We start from the raw sequence: 26,544 nt of genomic DNA, 5'->3' as shown, positions 1-26,544 counted from the left end.
TCAGAGAGAATTTTTTCTTCAAAGCAGAAGGTTTCACTAGCAGAGATGGAGTTGAGAATAAAATGACTCTTGTTCAGATCATAGCTCTCTAAAGGTGAGCTCCTTGCACCCCTCCATACTCTGCAATACAATGCCTAAGGGTTTACAATGTCAACCCTCTGGGTTTACTGCAGCAGTTCACGGTCAGCTGTACACAAGAATGAGCTTCTTTTTATCTATTTGACCTCCACAGTAACTTATCTTGTCAAATCTGGGGAGCACCTGCTCCCATAAAACTTTCACTGGACCGTCGATCAATGATCGTAATCTGTTGAGATTGCTTCAGAGTAAATCTGGTCTAACAGAATCGGAATTGACGCTAAATATAATGTACTGTTCAGATATGCAAAGAGATATTATTGTGCAGTATAATGGGCTGTGTGAAATGTGAGCTGCAGCTCAGGCTAAAAGTGCTTTGCTAAAGATGACTAGAGACAGCCATTACGATATGCATTCCATGATAACAGTATCATGTAATCAAATAATCAGCAATTACATGGTCTGGTGCTCTGAATACTGACAGCATGATCGTGGTGGATTATTTCTGATAGCTAAACATCTCTTAATATTCTCAGGGAGACTGACTGGATGCATGTAGAGTAACTACACACGCAAATGGCATTCGTTTTGGCAAGACAGAGAGTCAGGTGCTGCTGGCACCAGCTTCAAGCATCATGCTTCTTCAATGCGCCATGGCTTGAAAAAGTTGATGAGTGCTCTTTTTGGCTGGGCTGCTTGTGTGAAGGGGCATTAAAAATACATCTGCAAGAAAGTGAACTGAGCATCCTTGCTGCCTTCATCCCTCCTTTTCTCGCACCACCCTGTGGAAAAGAGCAGCTTTAGAAATTCCTTCTCTCCTAACAACACATTTGCAATTCTGTGGTGCAAGTGCTTCTAGTTCACTTCACAGCACATCCTAAAGCGTAGAGTGCATCTTGTCGGTAACTCTCGCGGTTCATGGGGAGTTTTGTGAAGATGATTTAAGGTCAAATATTTTATAAAAGATGAGTGGGCCAGGCCACTATAGACCTAGACCCCCCCACTATAGACCTAGACCCCCCCCCCCTGCACATCATATCGATTACTGAGCTACAGCTTGGCATTTTAACTCCTACTACTGGTTTTCCCCTCCTTCCGTTATTCTACTGATACAGTTAAAGATGTTATGAACTCCAGACTTTTGGAAACTCTTAGCAATGGCTAAAGGTATTAAACTAATTACATTTTAATGACCTCAGTAATGATCAGTTAGATAAACCGCTAAAACTTTACCAACAGAAAACTAATTGAAATTGAAAGGACAGCAGATAAAATTTGCTGATTGTTTTGGCAATTAGTAACGAAGCTAAGGTCAGTTCTGACAGCTTTGAGCTAGTCATCATTCTCTTCTTTCCAACAAGGTGCCCATCAAATGCTGGAAATGCAAGTCAGAAGAGAGTCCGAGCAGACTTCTGCATCCTATTTTGTTAGTGGAAAAAAAAAGAAAAGAAAAGCATTTACACCCCTGTCTGTAGCATTAGGATTTACATTTCTCACTGATTTTGGTCTTGTTGTTTGTCTCTGAAATGTCACTGTGCTCAGATAAGTGTTTGTATTGAATCTCTTAGATTACTTTGTTACTTAGGAATAGACAAAATGTCACATAGCCATGGTGTCTAACAAAGAAATATGTCACATTTCCTTTTGTTGCGTCTGACAAGTGTCACCCAGATACAGAAAGCACATTTTCAAAAGCATAGAACTTATCAAAATAAAACACAAGGGGATGAACGATTGAACATCATCTCACAAACACAGCTTTTCAAAAAAGAAAAAAAAATCCTGATCTGCAGTGCCTCTAATTGTGGTGCATAACATATTTCTGGAATAATCAAAAACACTCCAGACAATGTCTATTTGCCTAAATTGGTATTTAATGTCTACAGTACATATGCAACCCTTATGGTTAAGTCACCCAGTCAGTAATCTAACACATTTTCTATATAAACTCTTTCCCTAAGTGTTATAAACTACTCTGAAATGAGGCCCCAGATGTGCTAGAGAGATGACCATCATATCAGTGGCTAATGGACCATAAACTAAGAGCCTCTGAGGATGTTCTTTCTATTTAAAATAAATTAGGAATAAACTGTCCATTTCATCTAATAAAAAAGGGGATAAAAAAGATTACCAAATGTCCTGATCATGCTAGAATACAAATAAGAGCTTTACTACACAACTTTGTAAAACTTTCAATGAGCTGATTGTTTTTAATTGTGTATTATTATTTTACACAAACTGCAACATAAATTAGGCCAGCTACTATAAATCTAAAGCCTATCAGATTGCTTGGCTTTTACATTGGTGCTTGTGTCCTTAACCTTTATAAGCACTGCTTTGTCCTTGCACTTTTGAATTCATCATATGCTCCCAGCATGCCTTGCAAAGCCCTCGGTGAGTCTGGCATTCGCTTTGAGTAAACGAAGGATGAGGATGACAAGGTACCAAAAGCCAGCAACATGTCAACACGATTGCAATCAGAGCCATGAGGACCACTCAGGCTGCTGGTCCCTTCAGCGACAAAGTGACCCATGTTTTATTTTTGTGGGTATCAGTCATGTTAAGTGTAACCTTGGAATGACTAGGTATTTAGCCCACTTTCAACATGAAACAGAATTGCACCTGATAACTGCTCTAGGAATGCTGGGACATCTGTTAGAGGACTTAAGTCTATGCTCAACGTTAGACTTGTGCCTGTGCATTGAGAAGCTACGATTCCCAGGTTCGATTCCTGGTCAGGGAGCCAACCCCAGCCACTGGAGGGTTGCACAAGCCAGTGCACTCTCGGTGCCAGTCCCAATCCCAGAAAATGGGGAGGGTTGCATCAGGAAGGGCATCTGGCATAAAACCTGTGCCAGAATTAAACATGCGGATGATCCGCTGTGGCGACACAAAATAGGAGCAGCCAAAAGAGGAAATAAATCCTTGTGAGGATCTTCCATTGACATCATTAGTAATGCACCTAATTAATTTTGCTACCTCAAGATTGTGGAATATTTTACCATTGTTTATAAAGTCATCCCCCATAACAGACATTTTTATGTCCAATTTTGAAAACATATTTATTCTCCAAGGCATCTGAGTCCTTGTAAGGTCTCTTTCATCGAGCTGTCTCTTTGTTTTTGTGTTGATATTGAGGGCCTTTGTTTTTTTGGTCTCCCTATTGTCTTATTTACTTTATTAGATTTCATAATTGTGTTGTTATTATTTTATTTCATTCTGTCTTAATCTTATACTGATTTGATTATACTGTGAAGCACGTTGGATGACACTTGCTGTCTTTTAAATGTGCTATAGAAATAAAGGTGACTTGACTTTCTTGACATCTGCTACAGGAACCTATACCAAGGAATAAAACGTTTTAGATTAAAGCTCATGATCTCTGCTTCACAAAAATGTCTAGGTTATATAAATATGACTTTTCATTTTCCATGAGTTGGAAGTAAAGTTGTTAAATGTCATGTTTTTCACACATTACTAATCAGCACTTGCTAAAATACTGTGCTCTCACACTCTCTTTCTCTCTCACACACATTTACATACAGTTGAGCACAATGAATAAAGCAGAAATGTCCATTAAAACAGCAATTATTAAATGCTGTGTCAGTGATGTGGAACATTTTAGGATCTCTAATTAGATAGTTGAATTGGTTCTATATTACAGTTCTGAAGCATTAAATAAACATATGCATGTATATGTATAAGGCGTCACGCTGGTGCACCATATTTAGGTAATGAATGAAGGAACAATAATGAACCGTACATTTAACCCTTATGTTAACTACAATGAAATCGCTGAAATGGGTTGAATAGCTGGAATTGGAGAAGACCTGTCTCATCATCTAAAGCATGCGAAAAGAAAGTTTTTGCTTAGCAGAAGCAACTACTGTACATGCATGTTGTTTATCTGTATATATATACTCACAACCATGAGCAGAGATCGGACAGAGGTCGTTTCCTGTATGGTCTGAGAAATGTTCTCTGCACATTAGTATCCATTATCAGTAGGGGATGTTCCGATCAGGATTTTTGCAGCCGATACCGATTACTGATTTCTTGTCATCATGATCAGCTGAAACCGATCCTGATCATTCAAGTTTTATATAAGTGATATGTGCGCTTTCTTTTGACCGTCACTGTTAACCTTTCTTTCCAGATAAAGTAATACCACAGATGTTCCCTTGGTTATATTATTTACAGTAATGTTGTAGATTGTTGTTTTTATTGAGAATCAAATAAATAAGCACAACAGATATTTATTTTACAATGAACATTTTAATAGGCCTTTAAAAATACACGGCAAATGGCGAATTTTTCATTGTTTCTTGAGACCTCGTAATAATTCCACACTGGTGATGACATGACTGCAGTGCTAAAGTTTAACGTTCATCATGTGTTTTGCATCCTCACATGTTTTACATCATCAAATTGCAATCGGTTCATGAGATTGGCCAAATTTAGAGATTACCAATCGAAAATGTGATTATATTATTATTCATTATATATAGGTTAGCTGAGATGCAGTGTTAATTCAACTTTTGCATCATCTGAGTGTTGGCTGACACATTCACCCGTTAAATCTAAATTCTTTCTCACTGGCTCTTCATGTAGCTGACTGCATGCTCATGAATTGATTCTTTCACAAATAAAATGGCGTTGATCGGTGACATTCTGCACAGATTTTGAAGCCCAAGCTATCACATCACATGCAAGATTATTAGATCACAGCTGCTGATTCATTCCGGAGCTCGGGTTACTGTCTGTGTGGAGATTTCCATGCTCTCATTTCCATACCTTGTCAGTGTGGCTCAGTTTCCTCCCAACTTCCAAAAACAAGCCAATAGGTGGAATGGTTACGTTAAACTGACCAGAGATGTGAACGGTACCATACAGGGTGTATTCCTGCCCTATGAGCTTGGGAAAGGCTCCAGATCCACTAAAGATGAATATATATGTATAAATTCTACAAACTGTTGTATGCAATCTGTAGCAGATTATGAAATACTCAAACCAGCCCATCTGGCACCAACAACCATGCCACAATCAAAGTGACAGAGATCACATTTTTTCTCCATTCTGATGTTTGATGTGAACATGAATTGAAGCTCTTAACCTGTATCCTCATGATTTTATTCAATGAACTGCTGGCACATGATTGGCTGATTGGATAACTGCATGAACAGGTGTACAGGTGTTACACCTGATCCTATTAATGTGGATGGTGAGTGTATATGCTGGCAATAGATTCTTCCTTAATTTTAGCCACGTTAAATAAATGAAAAATCCCACACTGAGATCCAGTTATGCATTTCAGTGAGCAATTTAAATGTCTGCTGTGTGTGGAGACACCTTGCAATGACCTTGTTTGCACAGACTGTCAATCAGGTTTTATTACTTGATGCCACACACACAGAACTGTCACCGGTTTTAGCTCTTCGTACCATAATCTGTTCACATCAGATGGCTGTCTCTCTGCCTCTATTAGCTTTGTTTCCGAAAACACTGAAAGCATAAGCGTAAAAGAAAAAACAAGCAGACAAAGTACTCTCAAAATAGATGCCTATCCAGTTGTGGGGGAGCACATGAAAGGTTAAGATCTCACAGATAGTTCAATCCCAGCTCCTCAGGGGACATGGAAATGGCAGTAGAAATCACACATAACACATCTGACGGATGCATCATACCATGAAAAATGCAAACTGAAATCCTGTGACATCTCTGGACTTTCTCACAACGTGTGCTGGTATTCCTTGTTCTTTGAAGTTAAAAGTATCTAACAGATATTTCTGTGCTAGCACCAAAAGAGATTTTGCATTATATATGTATTATTCACAATCAAATGTGTGAGGCTTAGGTTCTGCATTGTTTTATGATCATTTTCTTTGTTTTCTTTTATTTTTACTTCTTGGGAGACTGAAATAGAAATAAAAAGCAGTATACAAGTCTGACAAAAAAAAGCTCAACTGAATACACAGGACATATCTAATCTGCAGTGCAAGACATGATGTCAATATTGAAATGCCTGATATAGCTTTCAGTGCTTAATGCAGGATGAGGAAATGATCACATGGCATCCTTCTGACAGGGTGAACAGGAGGGAAGTGAATTAGAGACAAAATTCTGCTTTGTTATTGAGGCTTCGTCTGATAGGTGCAGCACTAATACATCTGATAGATGTAGTGTCTTGATTTTCAGCCTGAACACACACACACACAGCACAGGGTAATCAATATACATTCTAGATAGACAGGTGTCTCTCCTTGACTTAACCGACTAAAAACTTTGCTGAATCTGACATCTTGCCAAACATAAAGTATTATATTGCATCTGTATGAACAAATGCATATACACTGGCCACCCACTTTAAAAGGAATACCTGTGTCCCTGCTCATTCACGCAATCCAATCAGCCAATCATGTGGCAGCAGGGCAATACATAAAATCATGCAAAAATAGGCCAAGAGCTTCAGTTAAGGTTCATGTCAAACATCAGAAACGAGAAATATTTTATCTCAGTGACTTTACTGTGGCATGGCTGTTGGTGCCAGAGGGGCTGAGTTAAGTATTTCAGAAACTGCTGATCTCCTGGGATTTTCAAGCACAAAAGTCTCTAGAATTTACAGAGAACTGTGCAAAAAATAAATAAATAAAATACATCCAGTGAGCGACAGTTCTGCAGGATGAAACGCCTTTGTAACTGGTAACTCAAATAGCCACTCTTTACAGCGATGTAGAGCAGAAAAGCAGCTCAGAATGCACAACATACCAAATCTTGAGGGGGATGGCCTACAACAGTAAAAGACTACATGGTGTTCCACTCCTTTTTTATCCAAGAACAGGACTCTGAGGCTACAGTGAGCACAGGCTCACCAAAATTGGACAGCTAAAGACTGGCTGGTCTTTTTCACACAAAAAAGCAGAAATATTGTAGAAAAAGAGTTTCTACAATATTACTCAATATAGAATACATACGCATATACACAGTGTATTGATCTGTTTGCTCTGACACATTAAAGTCTTACAGGGATTTAGCATATCTTTTAATAATGAGGAATAAATATCTTTTCATATTATGGCAATAGCTCTTAACCTTCAAGTGAGCACAGTATTAAACTAGAACTGTGACAATATTCAATTAAAATAAATTTCATATGAAATTCAATGTAAAATAAAATGACTAATTTACACCAAATGCTCAATATATTTTCTGATTAATAGTTACATTTAGAACAATATGTCATTATATGAGTATATAACCACATATATACCAGTGTGCAAGATCTTATCAAGGGCAGAAAGGGATCTTGAGCTCCACAGAAGGATACAGTTAGCTATTTACAGTATGACAGAGGGTTCAGTTGGGTTATGCTGCCTGTTGCCATGGAACCTTATAAGAGTACAGAAATTACACCGTGGTCAGAGAAGGCAGGCTCAATTAAAATGAATCACAATTATCATCCCTTTATAATTCTTCAAAAAAGGACCAATTGTTGATTAGTAAATAACAGAGGTTTTCAAACAGCCCTCACAGGTCTGGCAGAGGACAAGCCAAGGTACTGTATCCGTTTATTCTCTCCGGCAAATGAGCCAAAAGTGTGTTATCATCTGTTGCCATGTGTTTGTGTGCAGAAGTGTAGGCAGTGTGTGGCATCCGTCACAGCAGAACAAATCATCAATAACTATAAACTTTCCAGCCAAGTCCATCAATCTCAGATGAAGGATGGAAGGTGCTACAAAGTGATCCCTACTCAGTGAAGAGTAATCTGTTATCTCCTGTCCAAACCCTGTAATCATGCCATGTGTATGATGTGCAGCCCTAACCACAGATCAGGCGGCATACAGTATATGACACATAGGACACACAGGACATATGAGACACATGATACATGAGAAGGACTGTCACTGTAACGTCAACTAAACTATTCTGCCTCTCCTAGGCATATAGCAGTATCAGCATTTCTAGTAAAGCATTTCTTGTTTTTGCCATGTCTGGTTTTTTCAATGTATTAATAATTTTTTTTTCAAAGCAACCTTGTAACGACCCTTTAATCAACCCCACAGCAAAGTATTTTGCTACTGTTTGTTTGACTGAAAAGCAAGTCGTGTTTTTCTGTTTGACATGTTAAGCAGTTCTGTCTTCTATCTTAGTACAGCAGTATTGCTGTATTTGTTTTACTTACTTTAAAATAGTACATTATTACAATTAGATCTGTGACTGTGAAAATAGTTATAGCTTTCACATTACACAATACCAATATACTGTAATGGTGTAAAAATTATCGTCATGAGCACATGTGGTGCTTTCCGTGCACAACAAAAATTTTAAAATAGTGTGAACAAAGAACCGACCAGTTTAAATACAGCGGAAAAAAGATGATGCAAACCTGTCCATGACTGAGTGTTTGTTTATACAATGGTAAACTAAACACTCTAAACCTGAGTATCATACTGTACACTCTAAACCATGAACACACTCTAAACCTGATTATCATGCTATAACATACTATACTATATTGTATATTGAATATATATATATATATATATATATATATATATATATATATATATATATATATACACACACACACACACACACACACACACACACACACACATATATATATATATACACACACTAAATAAATTGTAATGATAGAAAGTTCAGTAAATAAAGAAGAAATGTCATTCAGCAATGATGCAGGAATGTTGTAATAAGAAATGGAGGAAATACACAATAATAATAATAATGAAAACATCAATCACGATTCTATCAATGCCATTGTAGTCAATAATAGTCAACAATACGCCCTCAGAGATAAATGATAACATCTCTGGCTGGTAGCCCTAATCACTCCAGTCTAAATGAAAGCTTGATGAAAGAAAACACAACATGATACTAATAAACAACATCAAACTGTCATCATGGACATATCCACTCATAACCTTCAAATTTCCACATATTTTTCAATTTTTCATTTACAGGGAATATAATTTTAACTCCTCTTTGTTATTAATTGTTGACCTTGGTACTGTATGTACATTAACCCATCAGAGCGCTTACCCCACAAGAAGAATCACTAGTGTTTCATACAAATTCACACTGATTTCACTAGATACTTTTTTCACAAATAAAGCAGTTACTCGATAACACTTCACTCTAGATAAAAGGGTACTAAACTTTACCTTTCCTTAGCACTGCACTGATACTCTGAGGGGTACATCTGTTTACCTTTAATATACTGTATCCTTTACCTAGGAAGATGAATGTAATGTACATTTAAAAACGGTGCTCCAAAAACTAATTATGGTCCAATAATCTTTTTAAAGGTACACAATATCTACATTTCCAGATGCACATTCATATTAACGGTACAAAGAATAACAGTACCACCACAGGGACAAAGAAATGTGCCTTGTTTTCTTCAGTGTTCTCAAAATAGCCCGTTATAGTAAACCTAGTGGAGTCACCTTTTGCTTTCGAATGAATAGCAAGAGCAACAAGGCGGATATATCAAACAAAATAATGAATGTAAACGTTCATTTTCAAAACAAAGTTAATTACACAGGAAAGGATGTTGCTGGGATTTTGGAAAACCGTCATTTCTATTTTAACTCGTTTTCTTTTACTCATTTTTTATTTTAAAAATCTAGCTCGGTTAGAGCACGAGAGCTGTCCAGTGTTAAAGGAACAGCGTTGAATGTTTACAGCAACGTTATGTTTATAATTTACATAATTACAGACTGTATGTCGTGTCTGACGCAAGGTTTATTCAACACTAGGTGATGCTTTGCCTTAGTATAATCTTTTTTGGAATTTTTTATTATTATTATTATTATTATTATTATTATTTTATTTTTATTTTTTTGTAGTTGTGAATGAAAACTCGGTGTGTTGAGAAACAGGTGCGCGCGACTTCACTCACCTTCCTCTACGCTGTTGTTTCCTCTATAAAGCGCGTCAGATTCGCAGCTGTACTCATCCGCCTGATTGCGCGGCAAACTTTGAGTTCGTTTGCAGCTCTACGGCATGGTCTGGCTCGCTCTTGCGCCTCGCCGTCAAGCTGCCACGAGTCGAGAGAAGGTGTCGCGCACGCAAACGGTAAACGAGCAACGAGCAGGCAGACTGTGCCTCACCTTCATCAGATCCTCTTGGTCCACTTCGCGCGAGCAACAGCCTTCAGTGACGCGCAGACGATGTCAGCGACTGAGCGCGAGCGAGCGAGCGAGCGGCCACATTCAGTAACGAGCGCTGTGCGCGTGCGTAAGGGGAGACACCACGCTTGCGGTGGGATTCGCTGCCTACATCAACACCCCCACGCACGCATCATTCGCTATTTAACAGCTACTGTACACTGTCAGAAATAAACCTACCAAAACTGCACTTTTCCCTTGTCGCTGGAGAGGTACTATCGAGGGTACATCATTTGTACTTTTACTACTTATGCAACCTTAATTATTATTATTATTATTATTATTATTATTATTATTATTATTATTATTATTATTATTATTATTATTTAAGATACATAATTTGACCTCAATAACCACTGATGTACCTTTAAAGCTTTTCTCTCTATGCTAATTAAAGGTTCAGCACATGCACCTTCCAGGTTAATGGTACATAATAAAGGAATAAAATAGTGTACCCTTGATGGTGCAAATACAAATACCTTTACCTCATATAGCCCTGAAGCTCTTTGCTAGCACAGCTGATGAAGGACATTTGTCTGAAACATTCTGTTCCTCTGGAATCTTGAGTATTATTTAATTCAATTCAATTTTATTCGTATTGCGCTTTTAACAATGGACAAATCAGCTTTACAGAAATAGCTCAATTCCAGATATAAATTTTACATCTATAAATGAGCAAGCAGAGGCGAAGGTGGCATGGAAAAACTTCCTGAGAAGACATAAGGAACAAACCTTAAGAGGAACCAGATTCAAAAGGGAACGCATCCTCATCTGGGTGACACTGTATAACGCGATTATAAATAATTTCCTATTTGTATAGTATATAGTCAAAAAGTGCAATTGTTTGAATGAATATGAGCATCAGAGTCATTTCTGAATTCATTATAGTTTTGAAGTCTATTCTGTTGATGTTATCAACTCTTCAATGGTGGAGACTTTTGCAGAGCAGTTGCAGTCCTAAGGCTATCCTTATATATATATATATATATATATACATATATATATATATATATATATATATATATATATATATATATATATATATATATATATATACACACACACACACACATATACATAAAGAGAGAGAGAGATAGATAGATAGATAGATAGATAGATAGATAGATAGATAGATAGATAGATAGACAGATAGATAGATAGATTGTACAAATGTTATAATATTAGCATGTGTGCAAATATATTTTGATTAAGGTAATGTAGTGCAATTTTAGCCATAGTCAGTTGAAGTACAGTTTGGTACGTTTATTTCTGAGCATGTATTATCAGCAATACAACAGGAGCAGCATGGTTCATCCACTGACTAATGCCCTTAGTCACTCTCTGAAGAAAATATTAAATCTTGGAAACAAAAGAACAAAGGATTGCAACAAAAGGTTTGCCTTTCAGAAAAAGCCTGCATAAACAAACTAGAACAATTAACCATCCAATGGACCACTTTTTCAAGAGTGTGTTAAATGTCTAGAAGAGGGTTTGATGTATTGAAAGACATTTTTTTAAAATAGTAAAGCATAGTACTTGTCTCTGCTTCATGTTCACTCATGCAAACACACACACACACACACACACACACACACACACACACACACACACACACACACACACACACACACATGCTGTCATCATAGTTAAACTCTGTTAACTCTGTAGGAGTAAATTTCATGGTGTGGGTGTTCATTTAACCAGTCATGGTGATGACTTCACCATGCTCTTATGGACCTCTCATCATTTCTTTCACCCACTAACAAGATAGTAAAAACAAAGCAACAACAAATGATTTAACAAGTCCATATTTCTCCAAAAATGTTAGAAAGAAAGGAGGAGAAAGTGATAACTGCTCCATCACAGAAGAAATTAATTAGAAATGAAACAATAAGAATGAGAATAATATAGCATTGTTCATTTACCCTCATACAATTCTTACAGTAAATTACCTAGTGTAATGGACATGTATAATGTCAATCCAAACGTTAATCTTTTAAAAAGTGTACATTATAAGCATTTGTAAAGAAACACATTATATATATATATATATATATATATATATATATACAGTGAGGGAAAAAAGTATTTGATCCCCTGCTGATTTTGTACGTTTGCCCACTGACAAAAAAATGATCAGTCTATAATTTTAATGGTAGATTTATTTGAACAGTGAGAGACAGAAAAACAAAAAAAAAATCCAGAAAAACGCATGTCAAAAATGTTATAAATTGATTTGCATTTTAATGAGGGAAATAAGTATTTGACCCCTCTGCAAAACATGACTTGGTTATTGGTGGCAAAACCCTTGTTGGCAATCACAGAGGTCAGACGTTTCTTGTAGTTGGCCACCAGGTTTGCGCACATCTCAGGAGGGATTTTGTCCCACTCCTCTTTGCAGATCTTCTCCCAGTCATTAAGGTTTCGAGGCTGACATTTGGCAACTCGAACCTTCAGCTCCCTCCACAGATTTTCTATGGGATTAAGGTCTGGAGACTGGCTAGGCCACTCCAGGACCTTAATGTGCTTCTTCTTGAGCCACTCCTTTGTTGCCTTGGCTGTGTGTTTTGGGTCATTGTCATGCTGGAATACCCATCCACGACCCATTTTCAATGCCCTGGCTGAGGGAAGGAGGTTCTCACCCAAAATTTGACGGTACATGGCCCCGTCCATTGTCCCTTTGATGCGGTGAAGTTGTCCTGTCCCCTTAGCAGAAAAACACCCCCAAAGCATAGTGTTTCCACCTCCATGTTTGACGGTGGGGATGGTGTTCTTGGGGTCATAGGCAGCATTCCTCCTCCTCCAAACACGGCGAGTTGAGTTGATGCCAAAGAGCTCCATTTTGGTCTCATCTGACCACAACACTTTCACCCAGTTGTCCTCTGAATCATTCAGATGTTCATTGGCAAACTTCAGCGGGCATGTATACGTGCTTTCTTGAGCAGGGGGATGTTGCGGGCGCTGCAGGATTTCAGTCCTTCACGGCATAGTGTGTTACCAATTGTTTTCTTGATGACTATGGTCCCAGCTGCCTTGAGATCATTGAAAAGATCCTCCCGTGTAGTTCTGGGCTGATTCCTCACTGTTCTCATGATTATTGCAACTCCTCGAGGTGAGATCTTGCATGGAGCCCCAGGCCGAGGGAGATTGACAGTTCTTTTGTGTTTCTTCCATTTGCGAATAATCGCACCAACTGTTGTCACCTTCTCACCAAGCTGCTTGGCAATGGTCTTGTAGCCCATTCCAGACTTGTGTAGGTCTACAATCTTGTCCCTGACATCCTTGGAGAGCTCTTTGGTCTTGGCCATGGTGAAGAGTTTGGAATCTGATTGATTGATTGCTTCTGTGGACAGGTGTCTTTTATACAGGTAACAAACTGAGATTAAGAGCACTCCCTTTAAGAGTGTGCTCCCAATCTCAGCTCGTTACCTGTATAAAAGACACCTGGGAGCCATAAATCTTTCTGATTGAGAGGGGGTCAAATACTTATTTCCCTCATTAAAATGCAAATCAATTTATAACATTTTTGACATGCGTTTTTCTGGATTTTCTTTTTGTTATTCTGTCTCTCACTGTTCAAATAAACCTACCATTAAAATTATAGACTGATCATTTCTTTGTCAGTGGGCAAACGTACAAAATCAGCAGGGGATCAAATACTTCTTTCCCTCACTGTATATATATATATATATATATATATATATATATATATATATATATATATATATATATGTATATATATATATATATATTGTCGCGACCGGCAGAGATCCGGCGCACACCAGAGGGAAAACGCTCCTTCTCCGACTGCCGCACCGGCACGACGTGGGCAGCTTCCTGCCGAACATTCCGCCAGCTGGAAGGACCGCCGCGGCAGGGCGGGGCTGACGCGACTCCGGCCCGCGATTGGCGGATCCAACGGGGAAGTCCCACCACTCAGGCGACGACGGAGGAGGATAAAAGAGCGCGCTTCCGGCCGGGAAGCGGAAGAGAATATCGTGGCGTCAAAACGGACTCCGTGCGTGTTTGCAGCGATTCGCAACCTCCGATCACGACGGTAACCTCACGCCTCACGCTAAATTCTTCTCTCTCTCTCTCCCTCTCTCCAGGAGTCGTAAGCGCGGACGAGACCGCCGGATAGTGAGAGTCGCACACACGGAGGACGCCGGCCCGGGAAAACCCCCGCCCCGCCTCGGGAATCCCGCCTCCGCCACGAGTCGACTCCGCCGGCCGTCACGCCTTCACAAACCCCCGCACTCTTCCATTTATCACACGTTCACCTCACCCTAGCCACAATAAAGCACCGTCTGCAACCACCCTTTGGTCTCCTGTGGGTCTGTACGCCGCCCTTCCCCGGGCTAATTCCTCACAACTGGTGGAGGATGCAGGCATAGTACAGACCCGCCTACTGCAAAGAAAAAAAAAAAAAAAAAAAAAAAAAAAACATCAAAAGGAAAACACAAAAAAAAAAAAAAAAAAAAAAAAAAAAAAAAAAAAAAACATCAAAAGGAAAACACAAAAAAAAAAAAAAAAAAAAACATCAAAAGGAAAACACAAAAAAAAAAAAAAAAAAAAAAAAAAAAAAAAAAAAAAAACACATCAAAAGGAAAACACAAAAAAAAAAAAAAAAAAAAAAAAAAAAAAAAAAAAAAAGTTTATAAATAAACCCGCGAGAGAGAGAGGAAAAAAAAAAAAAAAAAAAAAAAAAAAAAAAAAAATGGACCCCACCCTGCAACACTTGCTGGAGACCAGCCTCCAGCAGCACGCCGTGACGCAGCAGCTCGCCGAAAGCCTTCAGGTCGCCACACAGACACTGATCGCCATGAGGACTGAGACCCCCGCCGCCTCCACGCCTCTCCCCGACGCAACCAGCGAGATCCGCCGCCTACTACCCCCCCTTGGCCCCGAAGAGGACCTTGAGGCGTACTTCGAGACCTTCGAGAGTATCGCCTGCCGGGAGGGGTGGGACCGTGACGACTGGCCCCGGGCCCTTGGTCCCCTGCTCACGGGAGAGGCCCGAACAGCCTACTATGCCCTCGACCCGGAGGAGGCTACGGACTACCTGGCGATGAAGGAGGGAGTCCTGGCGTGGTGTGGCCGAACCCCTGGCCGGGCCGCTACTGAATTCCATCGTTGGGTTTATCGAACAGGTGCTCGACCACGTTGCCAGATGAACGCCCTCCTCCGGATCACCAAACGATGGCTCCGACCGGATCGGCAGACCGCCTCGGAGGTGGCGGAGAAGGTGGCGGTCGACCGTTTCCTGAGAGCGCTACCCCGGGCAGAGAGACAGGCCGTGGGGGCCCACGCCCCAACTACGCCCCAGGAACTCCTGACTGCCCTGGAGCGAACCTTGGCCACCCTGGAGCTCGACTCCGGGGAGCAGCAGCACCTCGATCGGCCCCTCGGTGCCCAGGGCCCCCGGTCTGACCGCCAGACCCGGCCCCGCATCTGGAGGAACCCACAGAGGGCGCCCACTTGTGAACACCCCCGAGACGAGCCCATGCCTACAGAGCCGGAGAGGGAAGCCGCCCGGCTGCTTACAAAACCATGGCTGGCAGGCTGCGCCCTCCATCAGCAGCAACCGCCGGAGGCGCCCTCCGTGACGGTGTGGGTCGAAGGGAGACCGGTAACCGCCCTACTGGACACCGGGAGCACGGTGACCCTTGCCCAACCCTCCATCCTGCCTGAGGGGCGCCGACCAAGCGGGACGCTTACCGTGACATGCGTCCATGGGGACACCCGGGAGGTCCCCTCAGCTGAGGTCCAGATCCGGAGCGAAGCCAGCACCTGGCCCCTCCAGGTCGGAATCATCCCCGAACTCCCCGTGCCCCTCCTCCTGGGACGAGACTGGCCAGGATTCCGGGTGGTACCGAGAGCCGAGTCCTGGAGACCGCGGCGGCGGGGGAAGGGGATCCCAACCCGGCCGGCCTACCTGGCCCAGGACGACGGAGAGGCCACCTCAGAAGGTAAGACCCCCCAAACTACTAACCCTCTGTCATCTGTCTTTCCCCAGGTAAACCGGGAGGGAAAGTTCGGTCGGGAACAGAAGGAGGACGACCGACTGAAGCACTGCTGGGCCCAGGTACGGGTGATAGAGGGGGTCGACCAGAGCCCAGACCTGAGGCTCCCCACATCGTACTTCCTCGTCCGAGGGGGGCTCCTGTACCAACGGGCCTGCCGCCGCGGGGAGCAGGTGGACCTACTGGTGGTACCCCGAGCCAAGACAGCCATCTTATTACACCTAGCCCACACCCATCCCCTCGGCGGCCACCTGGGGGCCCGAAATACCCTGGAGAAACTGCGGGACCGCTTCGTGTGGCCCGGGATGGACGCGGAGGTCCGGACCTTTTGTCAACAGTGCCCGCAGTGCCAACGCACGGCCCCGCGGAGGCCCCCGCCGGCGCCCCTGATACCCCTGCCCATCATCGGTGTCCCGTTTGAGCGAGTGGGCATGGATCTCGTGGGGCCCCTACCCAAGTCGGCCCGGGGCCATGAATACATCCTGGTCCTGGTCGACTATGCCACTCGGTACCCTGAGGCGGTGCCGCTCCGCAAGGCCACCTCGCAAAACATCGCCAGGGAGCTGGTACTCCTCTTCAGTCGAGTGGGGATCCCCAAGGACGTGTTGACCGACCAAGGTACGCCGTTTGTCTCGAAGCTAATGGCGGATTTGTGTCGTATGTTACAGGTGAAGCACCTCCGGACGTCCGTCTACCACCCCCAAACCGACGGACTTGTTGAAAGGTTCAATCAGACCCTCAAGCGGATGCTGCGCCGGGTGGTGGACGAGGAGGGGAGGAACTGGGACCTCCTCCTCCCCTACGTACTCTTCGCCGTTCGGGAGTGCCCCCAGGCGTCCACGGGCTTCACGCCCTTCGAGCTCCTGTTCGGGCGGCGGCCGCGGGGATTGTTGGATGTAGCCCGCGAAGCCTGGGAGGAGCAACCATCCCCGTTCCGCTCCGTCGTCGAGTACGTGCAGGACATGCAAGCCAGGATTGACAGGGTGGGCCCCATCGTCCGGGAGCACATGCTGGCGGCGCAGGAGGAGCAGAAGAAGGTATACAACCGCCCCGCACAGCCCCGGGAATTCCAGCCGGGGGACCGGGTCCTCCTGTTAGTGCCCAGCAGCGCCTGCAAGTTCCTCGCCCGGTGGCAAGGTCCATACACTGTCCTCGAGCGCCGGGGCCCAGTCAACTACCGCCTACAGCAACCCGGTAAGCCGAAGGACGGGAAGCTATACCACATAAACCTGCTGAAAAAGTGGGTGGAACCAACCCCGGTGGTGTCGGCGTTCGCAGTTCAGGACTCGGACCGGGGCAAGGGTACCTTGGTCGGCTTCGGGGAGGACCTCACCCCCACCCAAAGACAGGAGCTTACCGAGCTGACCGACCAGTTTGCAGATGTGTTTTCGGCTGCCCCGGGAATGACTCAGCTGGTCCAGCATGAAATCAAGACTCCTCCCGGTGTAGTGGTGAGACAAAGGCCATACCGTGTCCCCGAGGCCCGGCGCCAGGCCATCGAGGAGGAAATCAGTCGCATGCTGCGGGACCACATCATCGAGGAGTCCAGCAGCCCCTGGTCCAGCCCCATCGTCGTCGTGCCGAAGCCGGATGGGAGCATGAGGCTATGCAATGACTTCTGGAGGCTGAACCAGGTGTCGGAGTTTGACAGCTACCCCCTCCCCAGAGTGGACGACCTGATTGAGAGGCTGGGGAGAGCCCGATTCATATCGACCCTGGACCTCACCAAAGGCTATTGGCAAGTGGCGCTCGCACCGGAGGCAAGGCCCAAGACAGCCTTTAGCACGGCCACCGGCCACTGGCAGTACCGGGTTCTCCCCTTTGGGCTGCACGGGGCGCCCGCCACGTTCCAGCGGCTAATGGACATCCTCCTGCGACCCCACCGACAGTTTGCCGCGGCCTACCTGGACGACGTGGTCATACACTCCTCCACCTGGGCCGACCACCTGTTCCACCTCAGGGAGATCCTGAAAGCCCTCCGGGAGGCCGGCCTGACGGCGAACCCAAAGAAATGCCACCTAGGGCTGACGGAAGCCCAGTACCTGGGATACCGCATCGGACGGGGGATGCTGAAGCCCCAACAAAAAAAGATCGAGGCTGTGAAGGACTACCCACGTCCAACGTCGAAAAAACAGGTACGTGCCTTCTTGGGATTGGCGGGCTACTATCGCAGGTTCGTGCCTAACTTTTCTGCTGTAGCCTCTCCCCTCTCAGACCTCACAAAGAAGGGCCAGCCAGACCAGGTGAGGTGGACAGCCGATGCAGAAAGGGCCTTCCAGGCCCTAAAAGAAGCCCTCACCAGCGCGCCGATACTCCGCAACCCGGACTTTGACCTCCCGTTCACTGTACATACTGATGCGTCCGAGACCGGGCTGGGTGCCGTCCTCTCCCAGACCTTCGACGGGGAAGAACACCCAGTCCTCTACATCAGCCGGAAGCTGTCCCCGGCCGAGAGGAAGTATGCGGCGGTCGAGCGGGAGGCACTAGCAATAAAATGGGCCATCGAGGAGCTGCGATACTATCTGGCGGGCAGGCACTTCATCCTCATAACCGACCACGCCCCCCTGCAGTGGATGGCCAAGGCGAAGGACACCAACGCCCGGGTAACCCGCTGGTTCCTCGCCTTACAAGACTTCTCTTTTCAGGTTAAGCACCGGGCAGGGGCCCAGCATGGTAACGCGGATGGGCTCTCACGACGAGACGCCCTCTGGGCCCACCACCGAGCGGCAGTAGGCTCGGAGCTGAGGGGGGGGTACTGTCGCGACCGGCAGAGATCCGGCGCACACCAGAGGGAAAACGCTCCTTCTCCGACTGCCGCACCGGCACGACGTGGGCAGCTTCCTGCCGAACATTCCGCCAGCTGGAAGGACCGCCGCGGCAGGGCGGGGCTGACGCGACTCCGGCCCGCGATTGGCGGATCCAACGGGGAAGTCCCACCACTCAGGCGACGACGGAGGAGGATAAAAGAGCGCGCTTCCGGCCGGGAAGCGGAAGAGAATATCGTGGCGTCAAAACGGACTCCGTGCGTGTTTGCAGCGATTCGCAACCTCCGATCACGACGGTAACCTCACGCCTCACGCTAAATTCTTCTCTCTCTCTCTCCCTCTCTCCAGGAGTCGTAAGCGCGGACGAGACCGCCGGATAGTGAGAGTCGCACACACGGAGGACGCCGGCCCGGGAAAACCCCCGCCCCGCCTCGGGAATCCCGCCTCCGCCACGAGTCGACTCCGCCGGCCGTCACGCCTTCACAAACCCCCGCACTCTTCCATTTATCACACGTTCACCTCACCCTAGCCACAATAAAGCACCGTCTGCAACCACCCTTTGGTCTCCTGTGGGTCTGTACGCCGCCCTTCCCCGGGCTAATTCCTCACAATATATATATATATATATATATATATATTTCTCCATCATCACTGCACTGCCATTTAATTTGTGAATTGCAATAGCACTGCTTAGTCATAAGGAATTTGCTCATGAAATTGCCACATTTTCTCTCATGTATAAAGCATTGAATTGAATAACAATAATAACAGCCTATAACATGCTTTCAGCAGATATGGCAGCTGCTTTTGTAGAGGATCCAGATCCTTCAAGCTCAACACAATAAGAATGCAAAGAGGACAGAGCAAGCCAGTTCACCAGAATGCTAATTTAATGGGCGGATGCCAAATTCATTCGACACTGTGCTCATGTGTAACATGCTTCTTGGCAGAGGCATTTGCTCTTCAGCTGTGCCATACTGAACTAAATAGTACACATTTTCATTCAAATATAAGGTGTCACATCAGTGCACAGGATTACTCTCTGCAGAGGTCCTGGTTGCCATAATTTTGCTTCACTGTCATGGTTACTGATTATTTCCATGTGTTTCTAATCACTTCCTACTCCACATAAACAACAATAGCTGCTAGCGTCATTGAGTTCCTTCTGTGTTTCTTCTGTGGGTCTGAGCCATCCTTTTCCTGTCAGTTTGCGTATGCTTTTGTATTTCCACCCTTATTTGATCAACCCTGTAACTTGTTTCTGAAAACTTTTGGTTCTTATATTGAATACTGATATTGGAATTGTATTTTGTACTTTGTTTACTGCATATCTGCTTCAGAATACACACGAGCCCGCTGAGTCTGTCTTGTTACAAAAGGCATGCAGGGTGTAAGAAGCTCTGGATGTGTCACCATGATGCTAAAATGGGAAAATATGTCCATCCCTGCTGTGTGGAATTATGTGAAATATGAAGTGTAAATGAATCTGCACAATAATCCATGTACGCAGTTTGCACAATGAGGCAGAGCACATGCAAAGGCTTGTGAACAGTAAGGTTTACATTAGCCATGGCACTTACTTCTGTTAGAATTCCTCAGAGAGGTTGTGGATGTGTTTGATTAGGAAGGCAATGTGTTAAGGATCCGAGTTTTAAAAGGAACATCAGCAACAGAGCACAGCGCAAAAGTTTTTTGGAAGGACTGCTGAAGGCTGCATTATGCATGCTAAAATGAGAGATTATGCTAATTCGAGTAAAATAGAGCTGTAAAAAGATCTGTGGTAACTTAATAAAAAGAAAAGTTGTGTCTAAGGGACAAAAAAAAACCCAGTGTGTGTGAGTGCGAAAACACAATACCTCTATATAAGTGCATAATTATATAAGTAGGCTATATTTATATAAGCATACTCTTTAAATGGATATGGATATTTCTATCCATGTTGTGCCCTTCATATTTAGTCTGCCAGTGTATGTTGAGGTCAGAAACGTAGCTCTGAGGCCGTGGGTTGCTCCCATCACTGTGCCATAGGAGAGCAGCACTGGAGGTGGAGGGCACTTCGTTTGGGTAGTAGAAATCTGATGCCAGCCACGGTGAGCAGGTGCTGCCAAACGCTGACCCGCTGTGCTGAGGTCAAACAGGACTTCATTGTGAGCTGCCTGCATCTCACCTCCTGCTGACCTAAAAGGCAAACACACCAGGTGAAGGCCTAGTTCATTGAGAGAGTGAGCAAGAGAGAGAGAGAGAGAGAGAGAGAGAGAGAGCGAGAGAGAGAGAGAGAGAGAGTGTGAGAGTGTGTGTGAGAGAGAGAGAGATGTTGTCATCCCCTCCTATTTGTCCTCTAAAGAGCCAGGTAGTGACTGAGCTTAATGGAGTCTGTAGCTCCAGGGCTGAGCCACAGAGCCATAGCGCTCCCTATCAAGTGTGTTCCCAAATGATTTTGAGCTCCAGGATAGTGTACCAATTTTTCTTTCTCTGTTAATTAAAAATCACCATTTGTTTTTTAAAGCATGTTAAAATATAGCTCTCAGATTAGCAGGATTTTTTTTTCAATTTGACCTGTTCCTCTCCTTTCTTGTGCTCTTATTTCTGTCAATCTCTCTCTCTCTGCAAAGCCCCAAACTGTGGCCTGTCACAGTCTGTAAGGTAAAGCTCAATGAGCATTACAGGCTGCTCACTACTCCTGGCTTCATTAACACACCTACTGTATTACATCTTATATGTTGATATACTATTACAGTCCATGCAGTCTCTGCAGATGAACAGAATGCACTAGCTAGATAGAGAGAGGCTTTGGTAGCAGAGATAATATTAAACGAGAAACAGTCTTTTTTGTCTGCAGAAAATATTGAACAGTTGTTTTTAAAATCAAAGCGCAAGGACGACCTGTTTCAACTACAGTCTGTTTGCTAGTTCTGAACCACTGTGGATAGGTGCTTTTCTTGACAGCTCCATCATGAGTTATACAAAAAGAAATTAAGGTCAGATACATTTATGTTATGACTAATATTTGCTGTGAATAATCTAGCTGTGCAAGCAAACTATTAGGTAACTTTTACCAGCAAGCATTGTCTTCAGTTATGTAAGAAGGCATCTAAATATTATGTTAGCATTAAATAATAATAAAATGCTTCTCAATGGAATTAAAAACACACAAAATGAGAGAATAAGTGTGGATATAATGTGGCAGCAATTATACAAAGATAGACATAATTAAGCAACAACAAGAATATGAGCAATAAGAGTAATTAAAAACAGAATAATCATCAATAATGTAGAATCATACAAAATGGACATTTTTTAATAGAAACAAGAATGAGGTTCTTCCCCAAACTGTTGTCAAAAAGTTGGGAAAACACAATTTTTTAGAATGTCTTTGCATGCAGTAGCATTCCAATTTCTCTACAATGGAACTAAGTGGCCCAAACATGTTCAAGCATGACAATGCCCAGGTGCATGAAGCGAGATCCATGAAGACATGGTTTGCCACCAAGGTTGGAGTGGAAGAACACAAAAGGCCCTGACATCTAAATGCTGGGATGAACTGGAATGCCAACTGTGCTCCAAGCTTCCTTGCCCAACAGTGCTTGACCTCACTAATGCTCTTGTGACTGAATGAGCAAAAATTCCCACAGCCAATCTCCAAAACCTAGTGGAAAGCCTTCCCAGAAGAGTGCAGGTTATTATAACAGCAAATGGGGACTACATCTTGAATGGGATGTTCAAAAAGGTGTCCACATATTTTTGACTACATAATGTATGTTCGTATACCTGTTAGAAGTTGGTCTGTGGCATTTTAAACAAGGTGCATACTGTTCATTAGCTTATTTGGCAACCCAGTAAACAATGAGTTACAATAATCAATGCAAGAAAAGACACAAGCCTGCATCTAACATGTATCTAAAACATATTAGTATGTTAAACATGTGTAATTTCAGTTGAAGCATCACTTACCTTTAATAATGGTACATATACTGCATTTCTGTTTTTAGGCCTTGTACATAAACTTTTCTTTTTTCTTTTCCCCTTTTCCTAAGTGTAAACTATCATTCAAGTAGGCTGGCTTCTACCAGTGGGATGCTAACCATTTAGGAAAAACAACAGAAACTCTTACCGAAATTACATGTTGCTGAAATGTTTTAGATACATCTTCACAGTGTGCACAATTTGATCTGTAGGCTCATTCACAGCATGATGCTGTAGCAGCTGTTAGAGTTTATAGCTCTCAGTAACATTCTGCAAAACTGTAATATAATGAAGGCTGGTGGAAGCTATGAAGCTTGAAGTGCTGCTGTGTGGAACTGTTTGCAAGCCAGGCTCAGCATTGCTTCAGGGGTACATGGATAACTTAAGGTCATACACTACATTGTTATCATATTATTTTGAAGCTGGTGTCATGTTGTTGTTTTTTTCTTTTTCTGTGACTGTTGTGGGGACCTATATTCACCATTTAAACAATTTTCTTAAAGGGTTCAGTCCTATGAGCCTGTCAAATAGTTTATAAATGCACAGACAACCAAAACAATAGACACTGTAAAGGAACAAGAAGCTATGTGCTACCTTGATTGAGTATGATGTTAGTCTGGAGTCAACATTATTGTGGATTATATTATTTGCTAGGTTCCTTAGTGATTTGATCCAGCCAAGCAGCTGCCAAGCAACCAAGCCTTGATCTTGAAGTATGTAACTGTTTGTGTTAAACTAAAGCAGTACTGCTCTCTTCTCTCTTTTTCTTACTATTTGTATTTACTTTACTCGTGAATGTCTTTACAGGGAAGGACCGCAGGGCCTGGAACTCGAGTTAGGAAACTTAATTTGTGTGTATGGTAGCAACAAATGCTAACATCAATACCATCTGTAAAAAGCTGTATAACAGGACAGAGTACTGGACTGAGAAATTTATTTAGTATTCTAACATTACCGACTTATTGTATGTACATTTAAACACAATCAAATATTTATGCATATACTACAAAGCTCTTGCCCTAATGTCTCATCAGTATTCATTTATTTATTCATTCATTTTTTCCTTTGTTCATTCCATTCATGTAGGATAATATTGCATGTTGCATTTTATTATAATGTATTACATTGTAACCACTGACAAGTATACTAAGAATGGGTTTAAGGTAAATGCATTTAAAACTGTTTTGCTAATGCTAATGGAAAATTTGTGTGTCCTGCCATCTAGTGGACTTTTTGCATGTCAGTGGATTCAGTTCTAAACTCTCAGGACTTCTGAATAATCTCCTACAAAAATTATGGGTGAAGTGTATGAACCATGGCTGTAAAATGCTGGAAGATTTCTAAGTGTAAGGGGAATTACGCCAAAACTGGGAATGTGTAAATGGGTTATAAGGGAAAAATTCAAAGTGTGACTATTTGAGTGTACAATAAAAATTTATTTGCATAGTGCAGTTTCTGGAGTACTGCTAAATGAGCAAATACTAAAATTATTTAAAACATTTATCTTTGTGGCTTTTATGGTCAGTACTTTCCATATTTCTGTTGATGTCCAGGTGGCATTGTGGCGCAGCAGATAGCACTGCCTCACAGCTCCAGGGTCTTGTGTTCGATCCTGAGCTAGAGTTACTTTCTGCTGGAGTTTCTGTACATGTTCCCCCCGTGTTTGCGTGGGTTTCCTTCAGATTCTCTGGTTACCGCCCACCTCCAAAAAAACATACCATTAGGGGGATTTGCTTAGATGAATTACCCCTAGGTGTGAATGTGTGTGTGCAAGGTGCCCTGCTAGATATTGGCATCAAATTCAAGGTGTATTCCTGCCTCACACCTATTGTTCCCAGGATAGGCTCCAGAACCACTGTGACCCTTATCAGAAGCAGTTACAGGAAGTGAGTACATGTGAATGCTGATGTCCTGTAGATGGAACCAGAGAGCTTTGTAAAATATATATATATATATATATATATATACACACACACACATATATATATATATATATATATATATATATATATATATATATATATATATATATATATATATATATATATACACACTTACAGCATAAGACTGTGGGACCTATGCAGAGAATGGTCCACCACCTACATTCAGTCATGTGAAAAAATAAGTACACCCCATTGGAAATTGTTGCCTTTTGTGACATATTTGGACAAGCAAACATTTGATCATCTTTGAAACTGTGCCTATTAATGAAGTTTATATACTTCAACAAAACCACAGAACAGAAATATCAATAGATGTAATATTCTTCTGTGGAAAATGTAAGTACACCCTTGGCCTCAGAAACTAGTATTGCCCCCTTTTGTAGAAATAACTTCTTGTAGGCATTTTGCATAATTGACCACCAGTCTTGCTGGAATTTTTTTTTTACACTCTTCCATGCAATATTCTTCCAGTTGCAAGATATTTGAGCATTTTCTTACATGTACTGCCTGTTTCAAATCCCCCCCACAACATATCAATGGGATTCACATCTGGGCTTTGACTAGGCCATTCCATAAGCTTCCATTTCTTTTTTTTGAGTCATTCCTTGCTGGATTTGCTAGTGTGCTTAGGATCATAATGCTCTTCAAAGGTTCACTTTCGGTTAAACTTCATCTTTCGGACAGATGGCCTCACATTATCTTCAAGCCCTCTTTGATATGATGCAGAATTCATAATTAAATCAGTGAATGCAAGCTGTCCAGTCCCAGAGGCAGCGAAGCAACATCAAACCATGACATTTCTACCATAGTGCTTCACAGTTGGTATGAGGTGCTTCTCTTGAAAAGCTGATTTTGGTCTGCATCAAACATGTCAGCTGTTACTGTAGCCAAGCAACTCTATCTTTCATTCATCTGTCCAGAGCATATTATTCCAAAAGGCCTGGTCTTTGTATATATGCTCAGTGGCAAACCGCAGCCTTGAAAAGGGTTTTTCCTTGCACATCTCCCATGCAGGTGAAATTTGTGCAATCTCATTCTGATTCTGAACAGTTGTAAGACAAACTAGCAGATCCTGTGATTAAATTTTGGGGTTCTTGGAGACTTCTTTTTGCATCAGATGGTCTGCTGTTGGGCTGAATTCACTGGGATGGCCAGTCCTGGACTGGTCATTGGCAGTCATTTGAAATCTGTACCATTTGTAGATTATTTTCCTTACAGTCGAATTATATAGTTCAAATAATTTGGAGATCTTTTAAAATCCCTTGCCATACTCATAGACATCCACAACCTTTTTTCTGAAAGCCATATATAACTTTTTAGATTTTGGCATGATGGCATCACACACCTCAATAGCAACGGGTATACCAGACACTAGATATGGGAGGGGTATAAATAAGACAGCTGCACTCCCTAAGCAGGTCCTGATCACTGGCACCCAATCTTGAACACCTGATTCAAATTATATGGATTTGAAGGTGTGCTAATTGTAGAGGTGTACTTACTTTTTCCATCTGACTGATCAAATGTTCGCTTTTCCAAATATGTCAAAAAAGCCAACAATTTCCATGGGGTATACTTATTT

General features: G+C 42.8%; 2 protein-coding genes and 1 long non-coding RNA gene across 4 annotated transcripts in view; 2 read left to right on the top strand and 1 right to left on the bottom strand.

Moving 5' to 3' along the window:
- zgc:171482 (zinc finger protein) overlaps positions 1-10,389 on the bottom strand; it is a 73,453-nt gene extending 63,064 nt beyond the window's left edge. The window contains exon 1 of one of the 2 annotated variants that reach the window (XM_053679723.1): positions 10,001-10,389. The gene's annotated coding sequence lies outside the window, so the exon portion shown is untranslated. The remainder of the gene's footprint in view (positions 1-10,000) is intronic. The other variant, XM_053679724.1, reaches the window with a different exon arrangement.
- A 3,630-nt stretch (positions 10,390-14,019) lies between these two features.
- Positions 14,020-14,586, top strand: LOC128630396 (uncharacterized). Its single transcript, XR_008394655.1, has 2 exons — positions 14,020-14,286; positions 14,378-14,586. It is a non-coding gene; the product is annotated as an uncharacterized LOC128630396 (long non-coding RNA).
- A 371-nt stretch (positions 14,587-14,957) lies between these two features.
- LOC128632732 (uncharacterized) lies at positions 14,958-19,613 on the top strand. The gene is made up of 2 exons (XM_053679722.1): positions 14,958-19,313; positions 19,405-19,613. Exons 1-2 carry the CDS (start codon positions 14,986-14,988, stop codon positions 19,583-19,585), a joined length of 4,509 nt encoding a protein of 1,502 aa, XP_053535697.1. The 5' UTR covers positions 14,958-14,985; the 3' UTR covers positions 19,586-19,613.
- Positions 19,614-26,544: the final 6,931 nt, after the last annotated feature.

Source organism: Ictalurus punctatus, chromosome 3 (assembly GCF_001660625.3).
Source record: "Ictalurus punctatus breed USDA103 chromosome 3, Coco_2.0, whole genome shotgun sequence".
Classification (NCBI taxonomy): domain Eukaryota; kingdom Metazoa; phylum Chordata; class Actinopteri; order Siluriformes; family Ictaluridae; genus Ictalurus; species Ictalurus punctatus.
The sequence above is the reverse complement of the archived record's forward strand: the minus strand, read 5'-3'. Positions and strand labels throughout refer to the sequence as shown.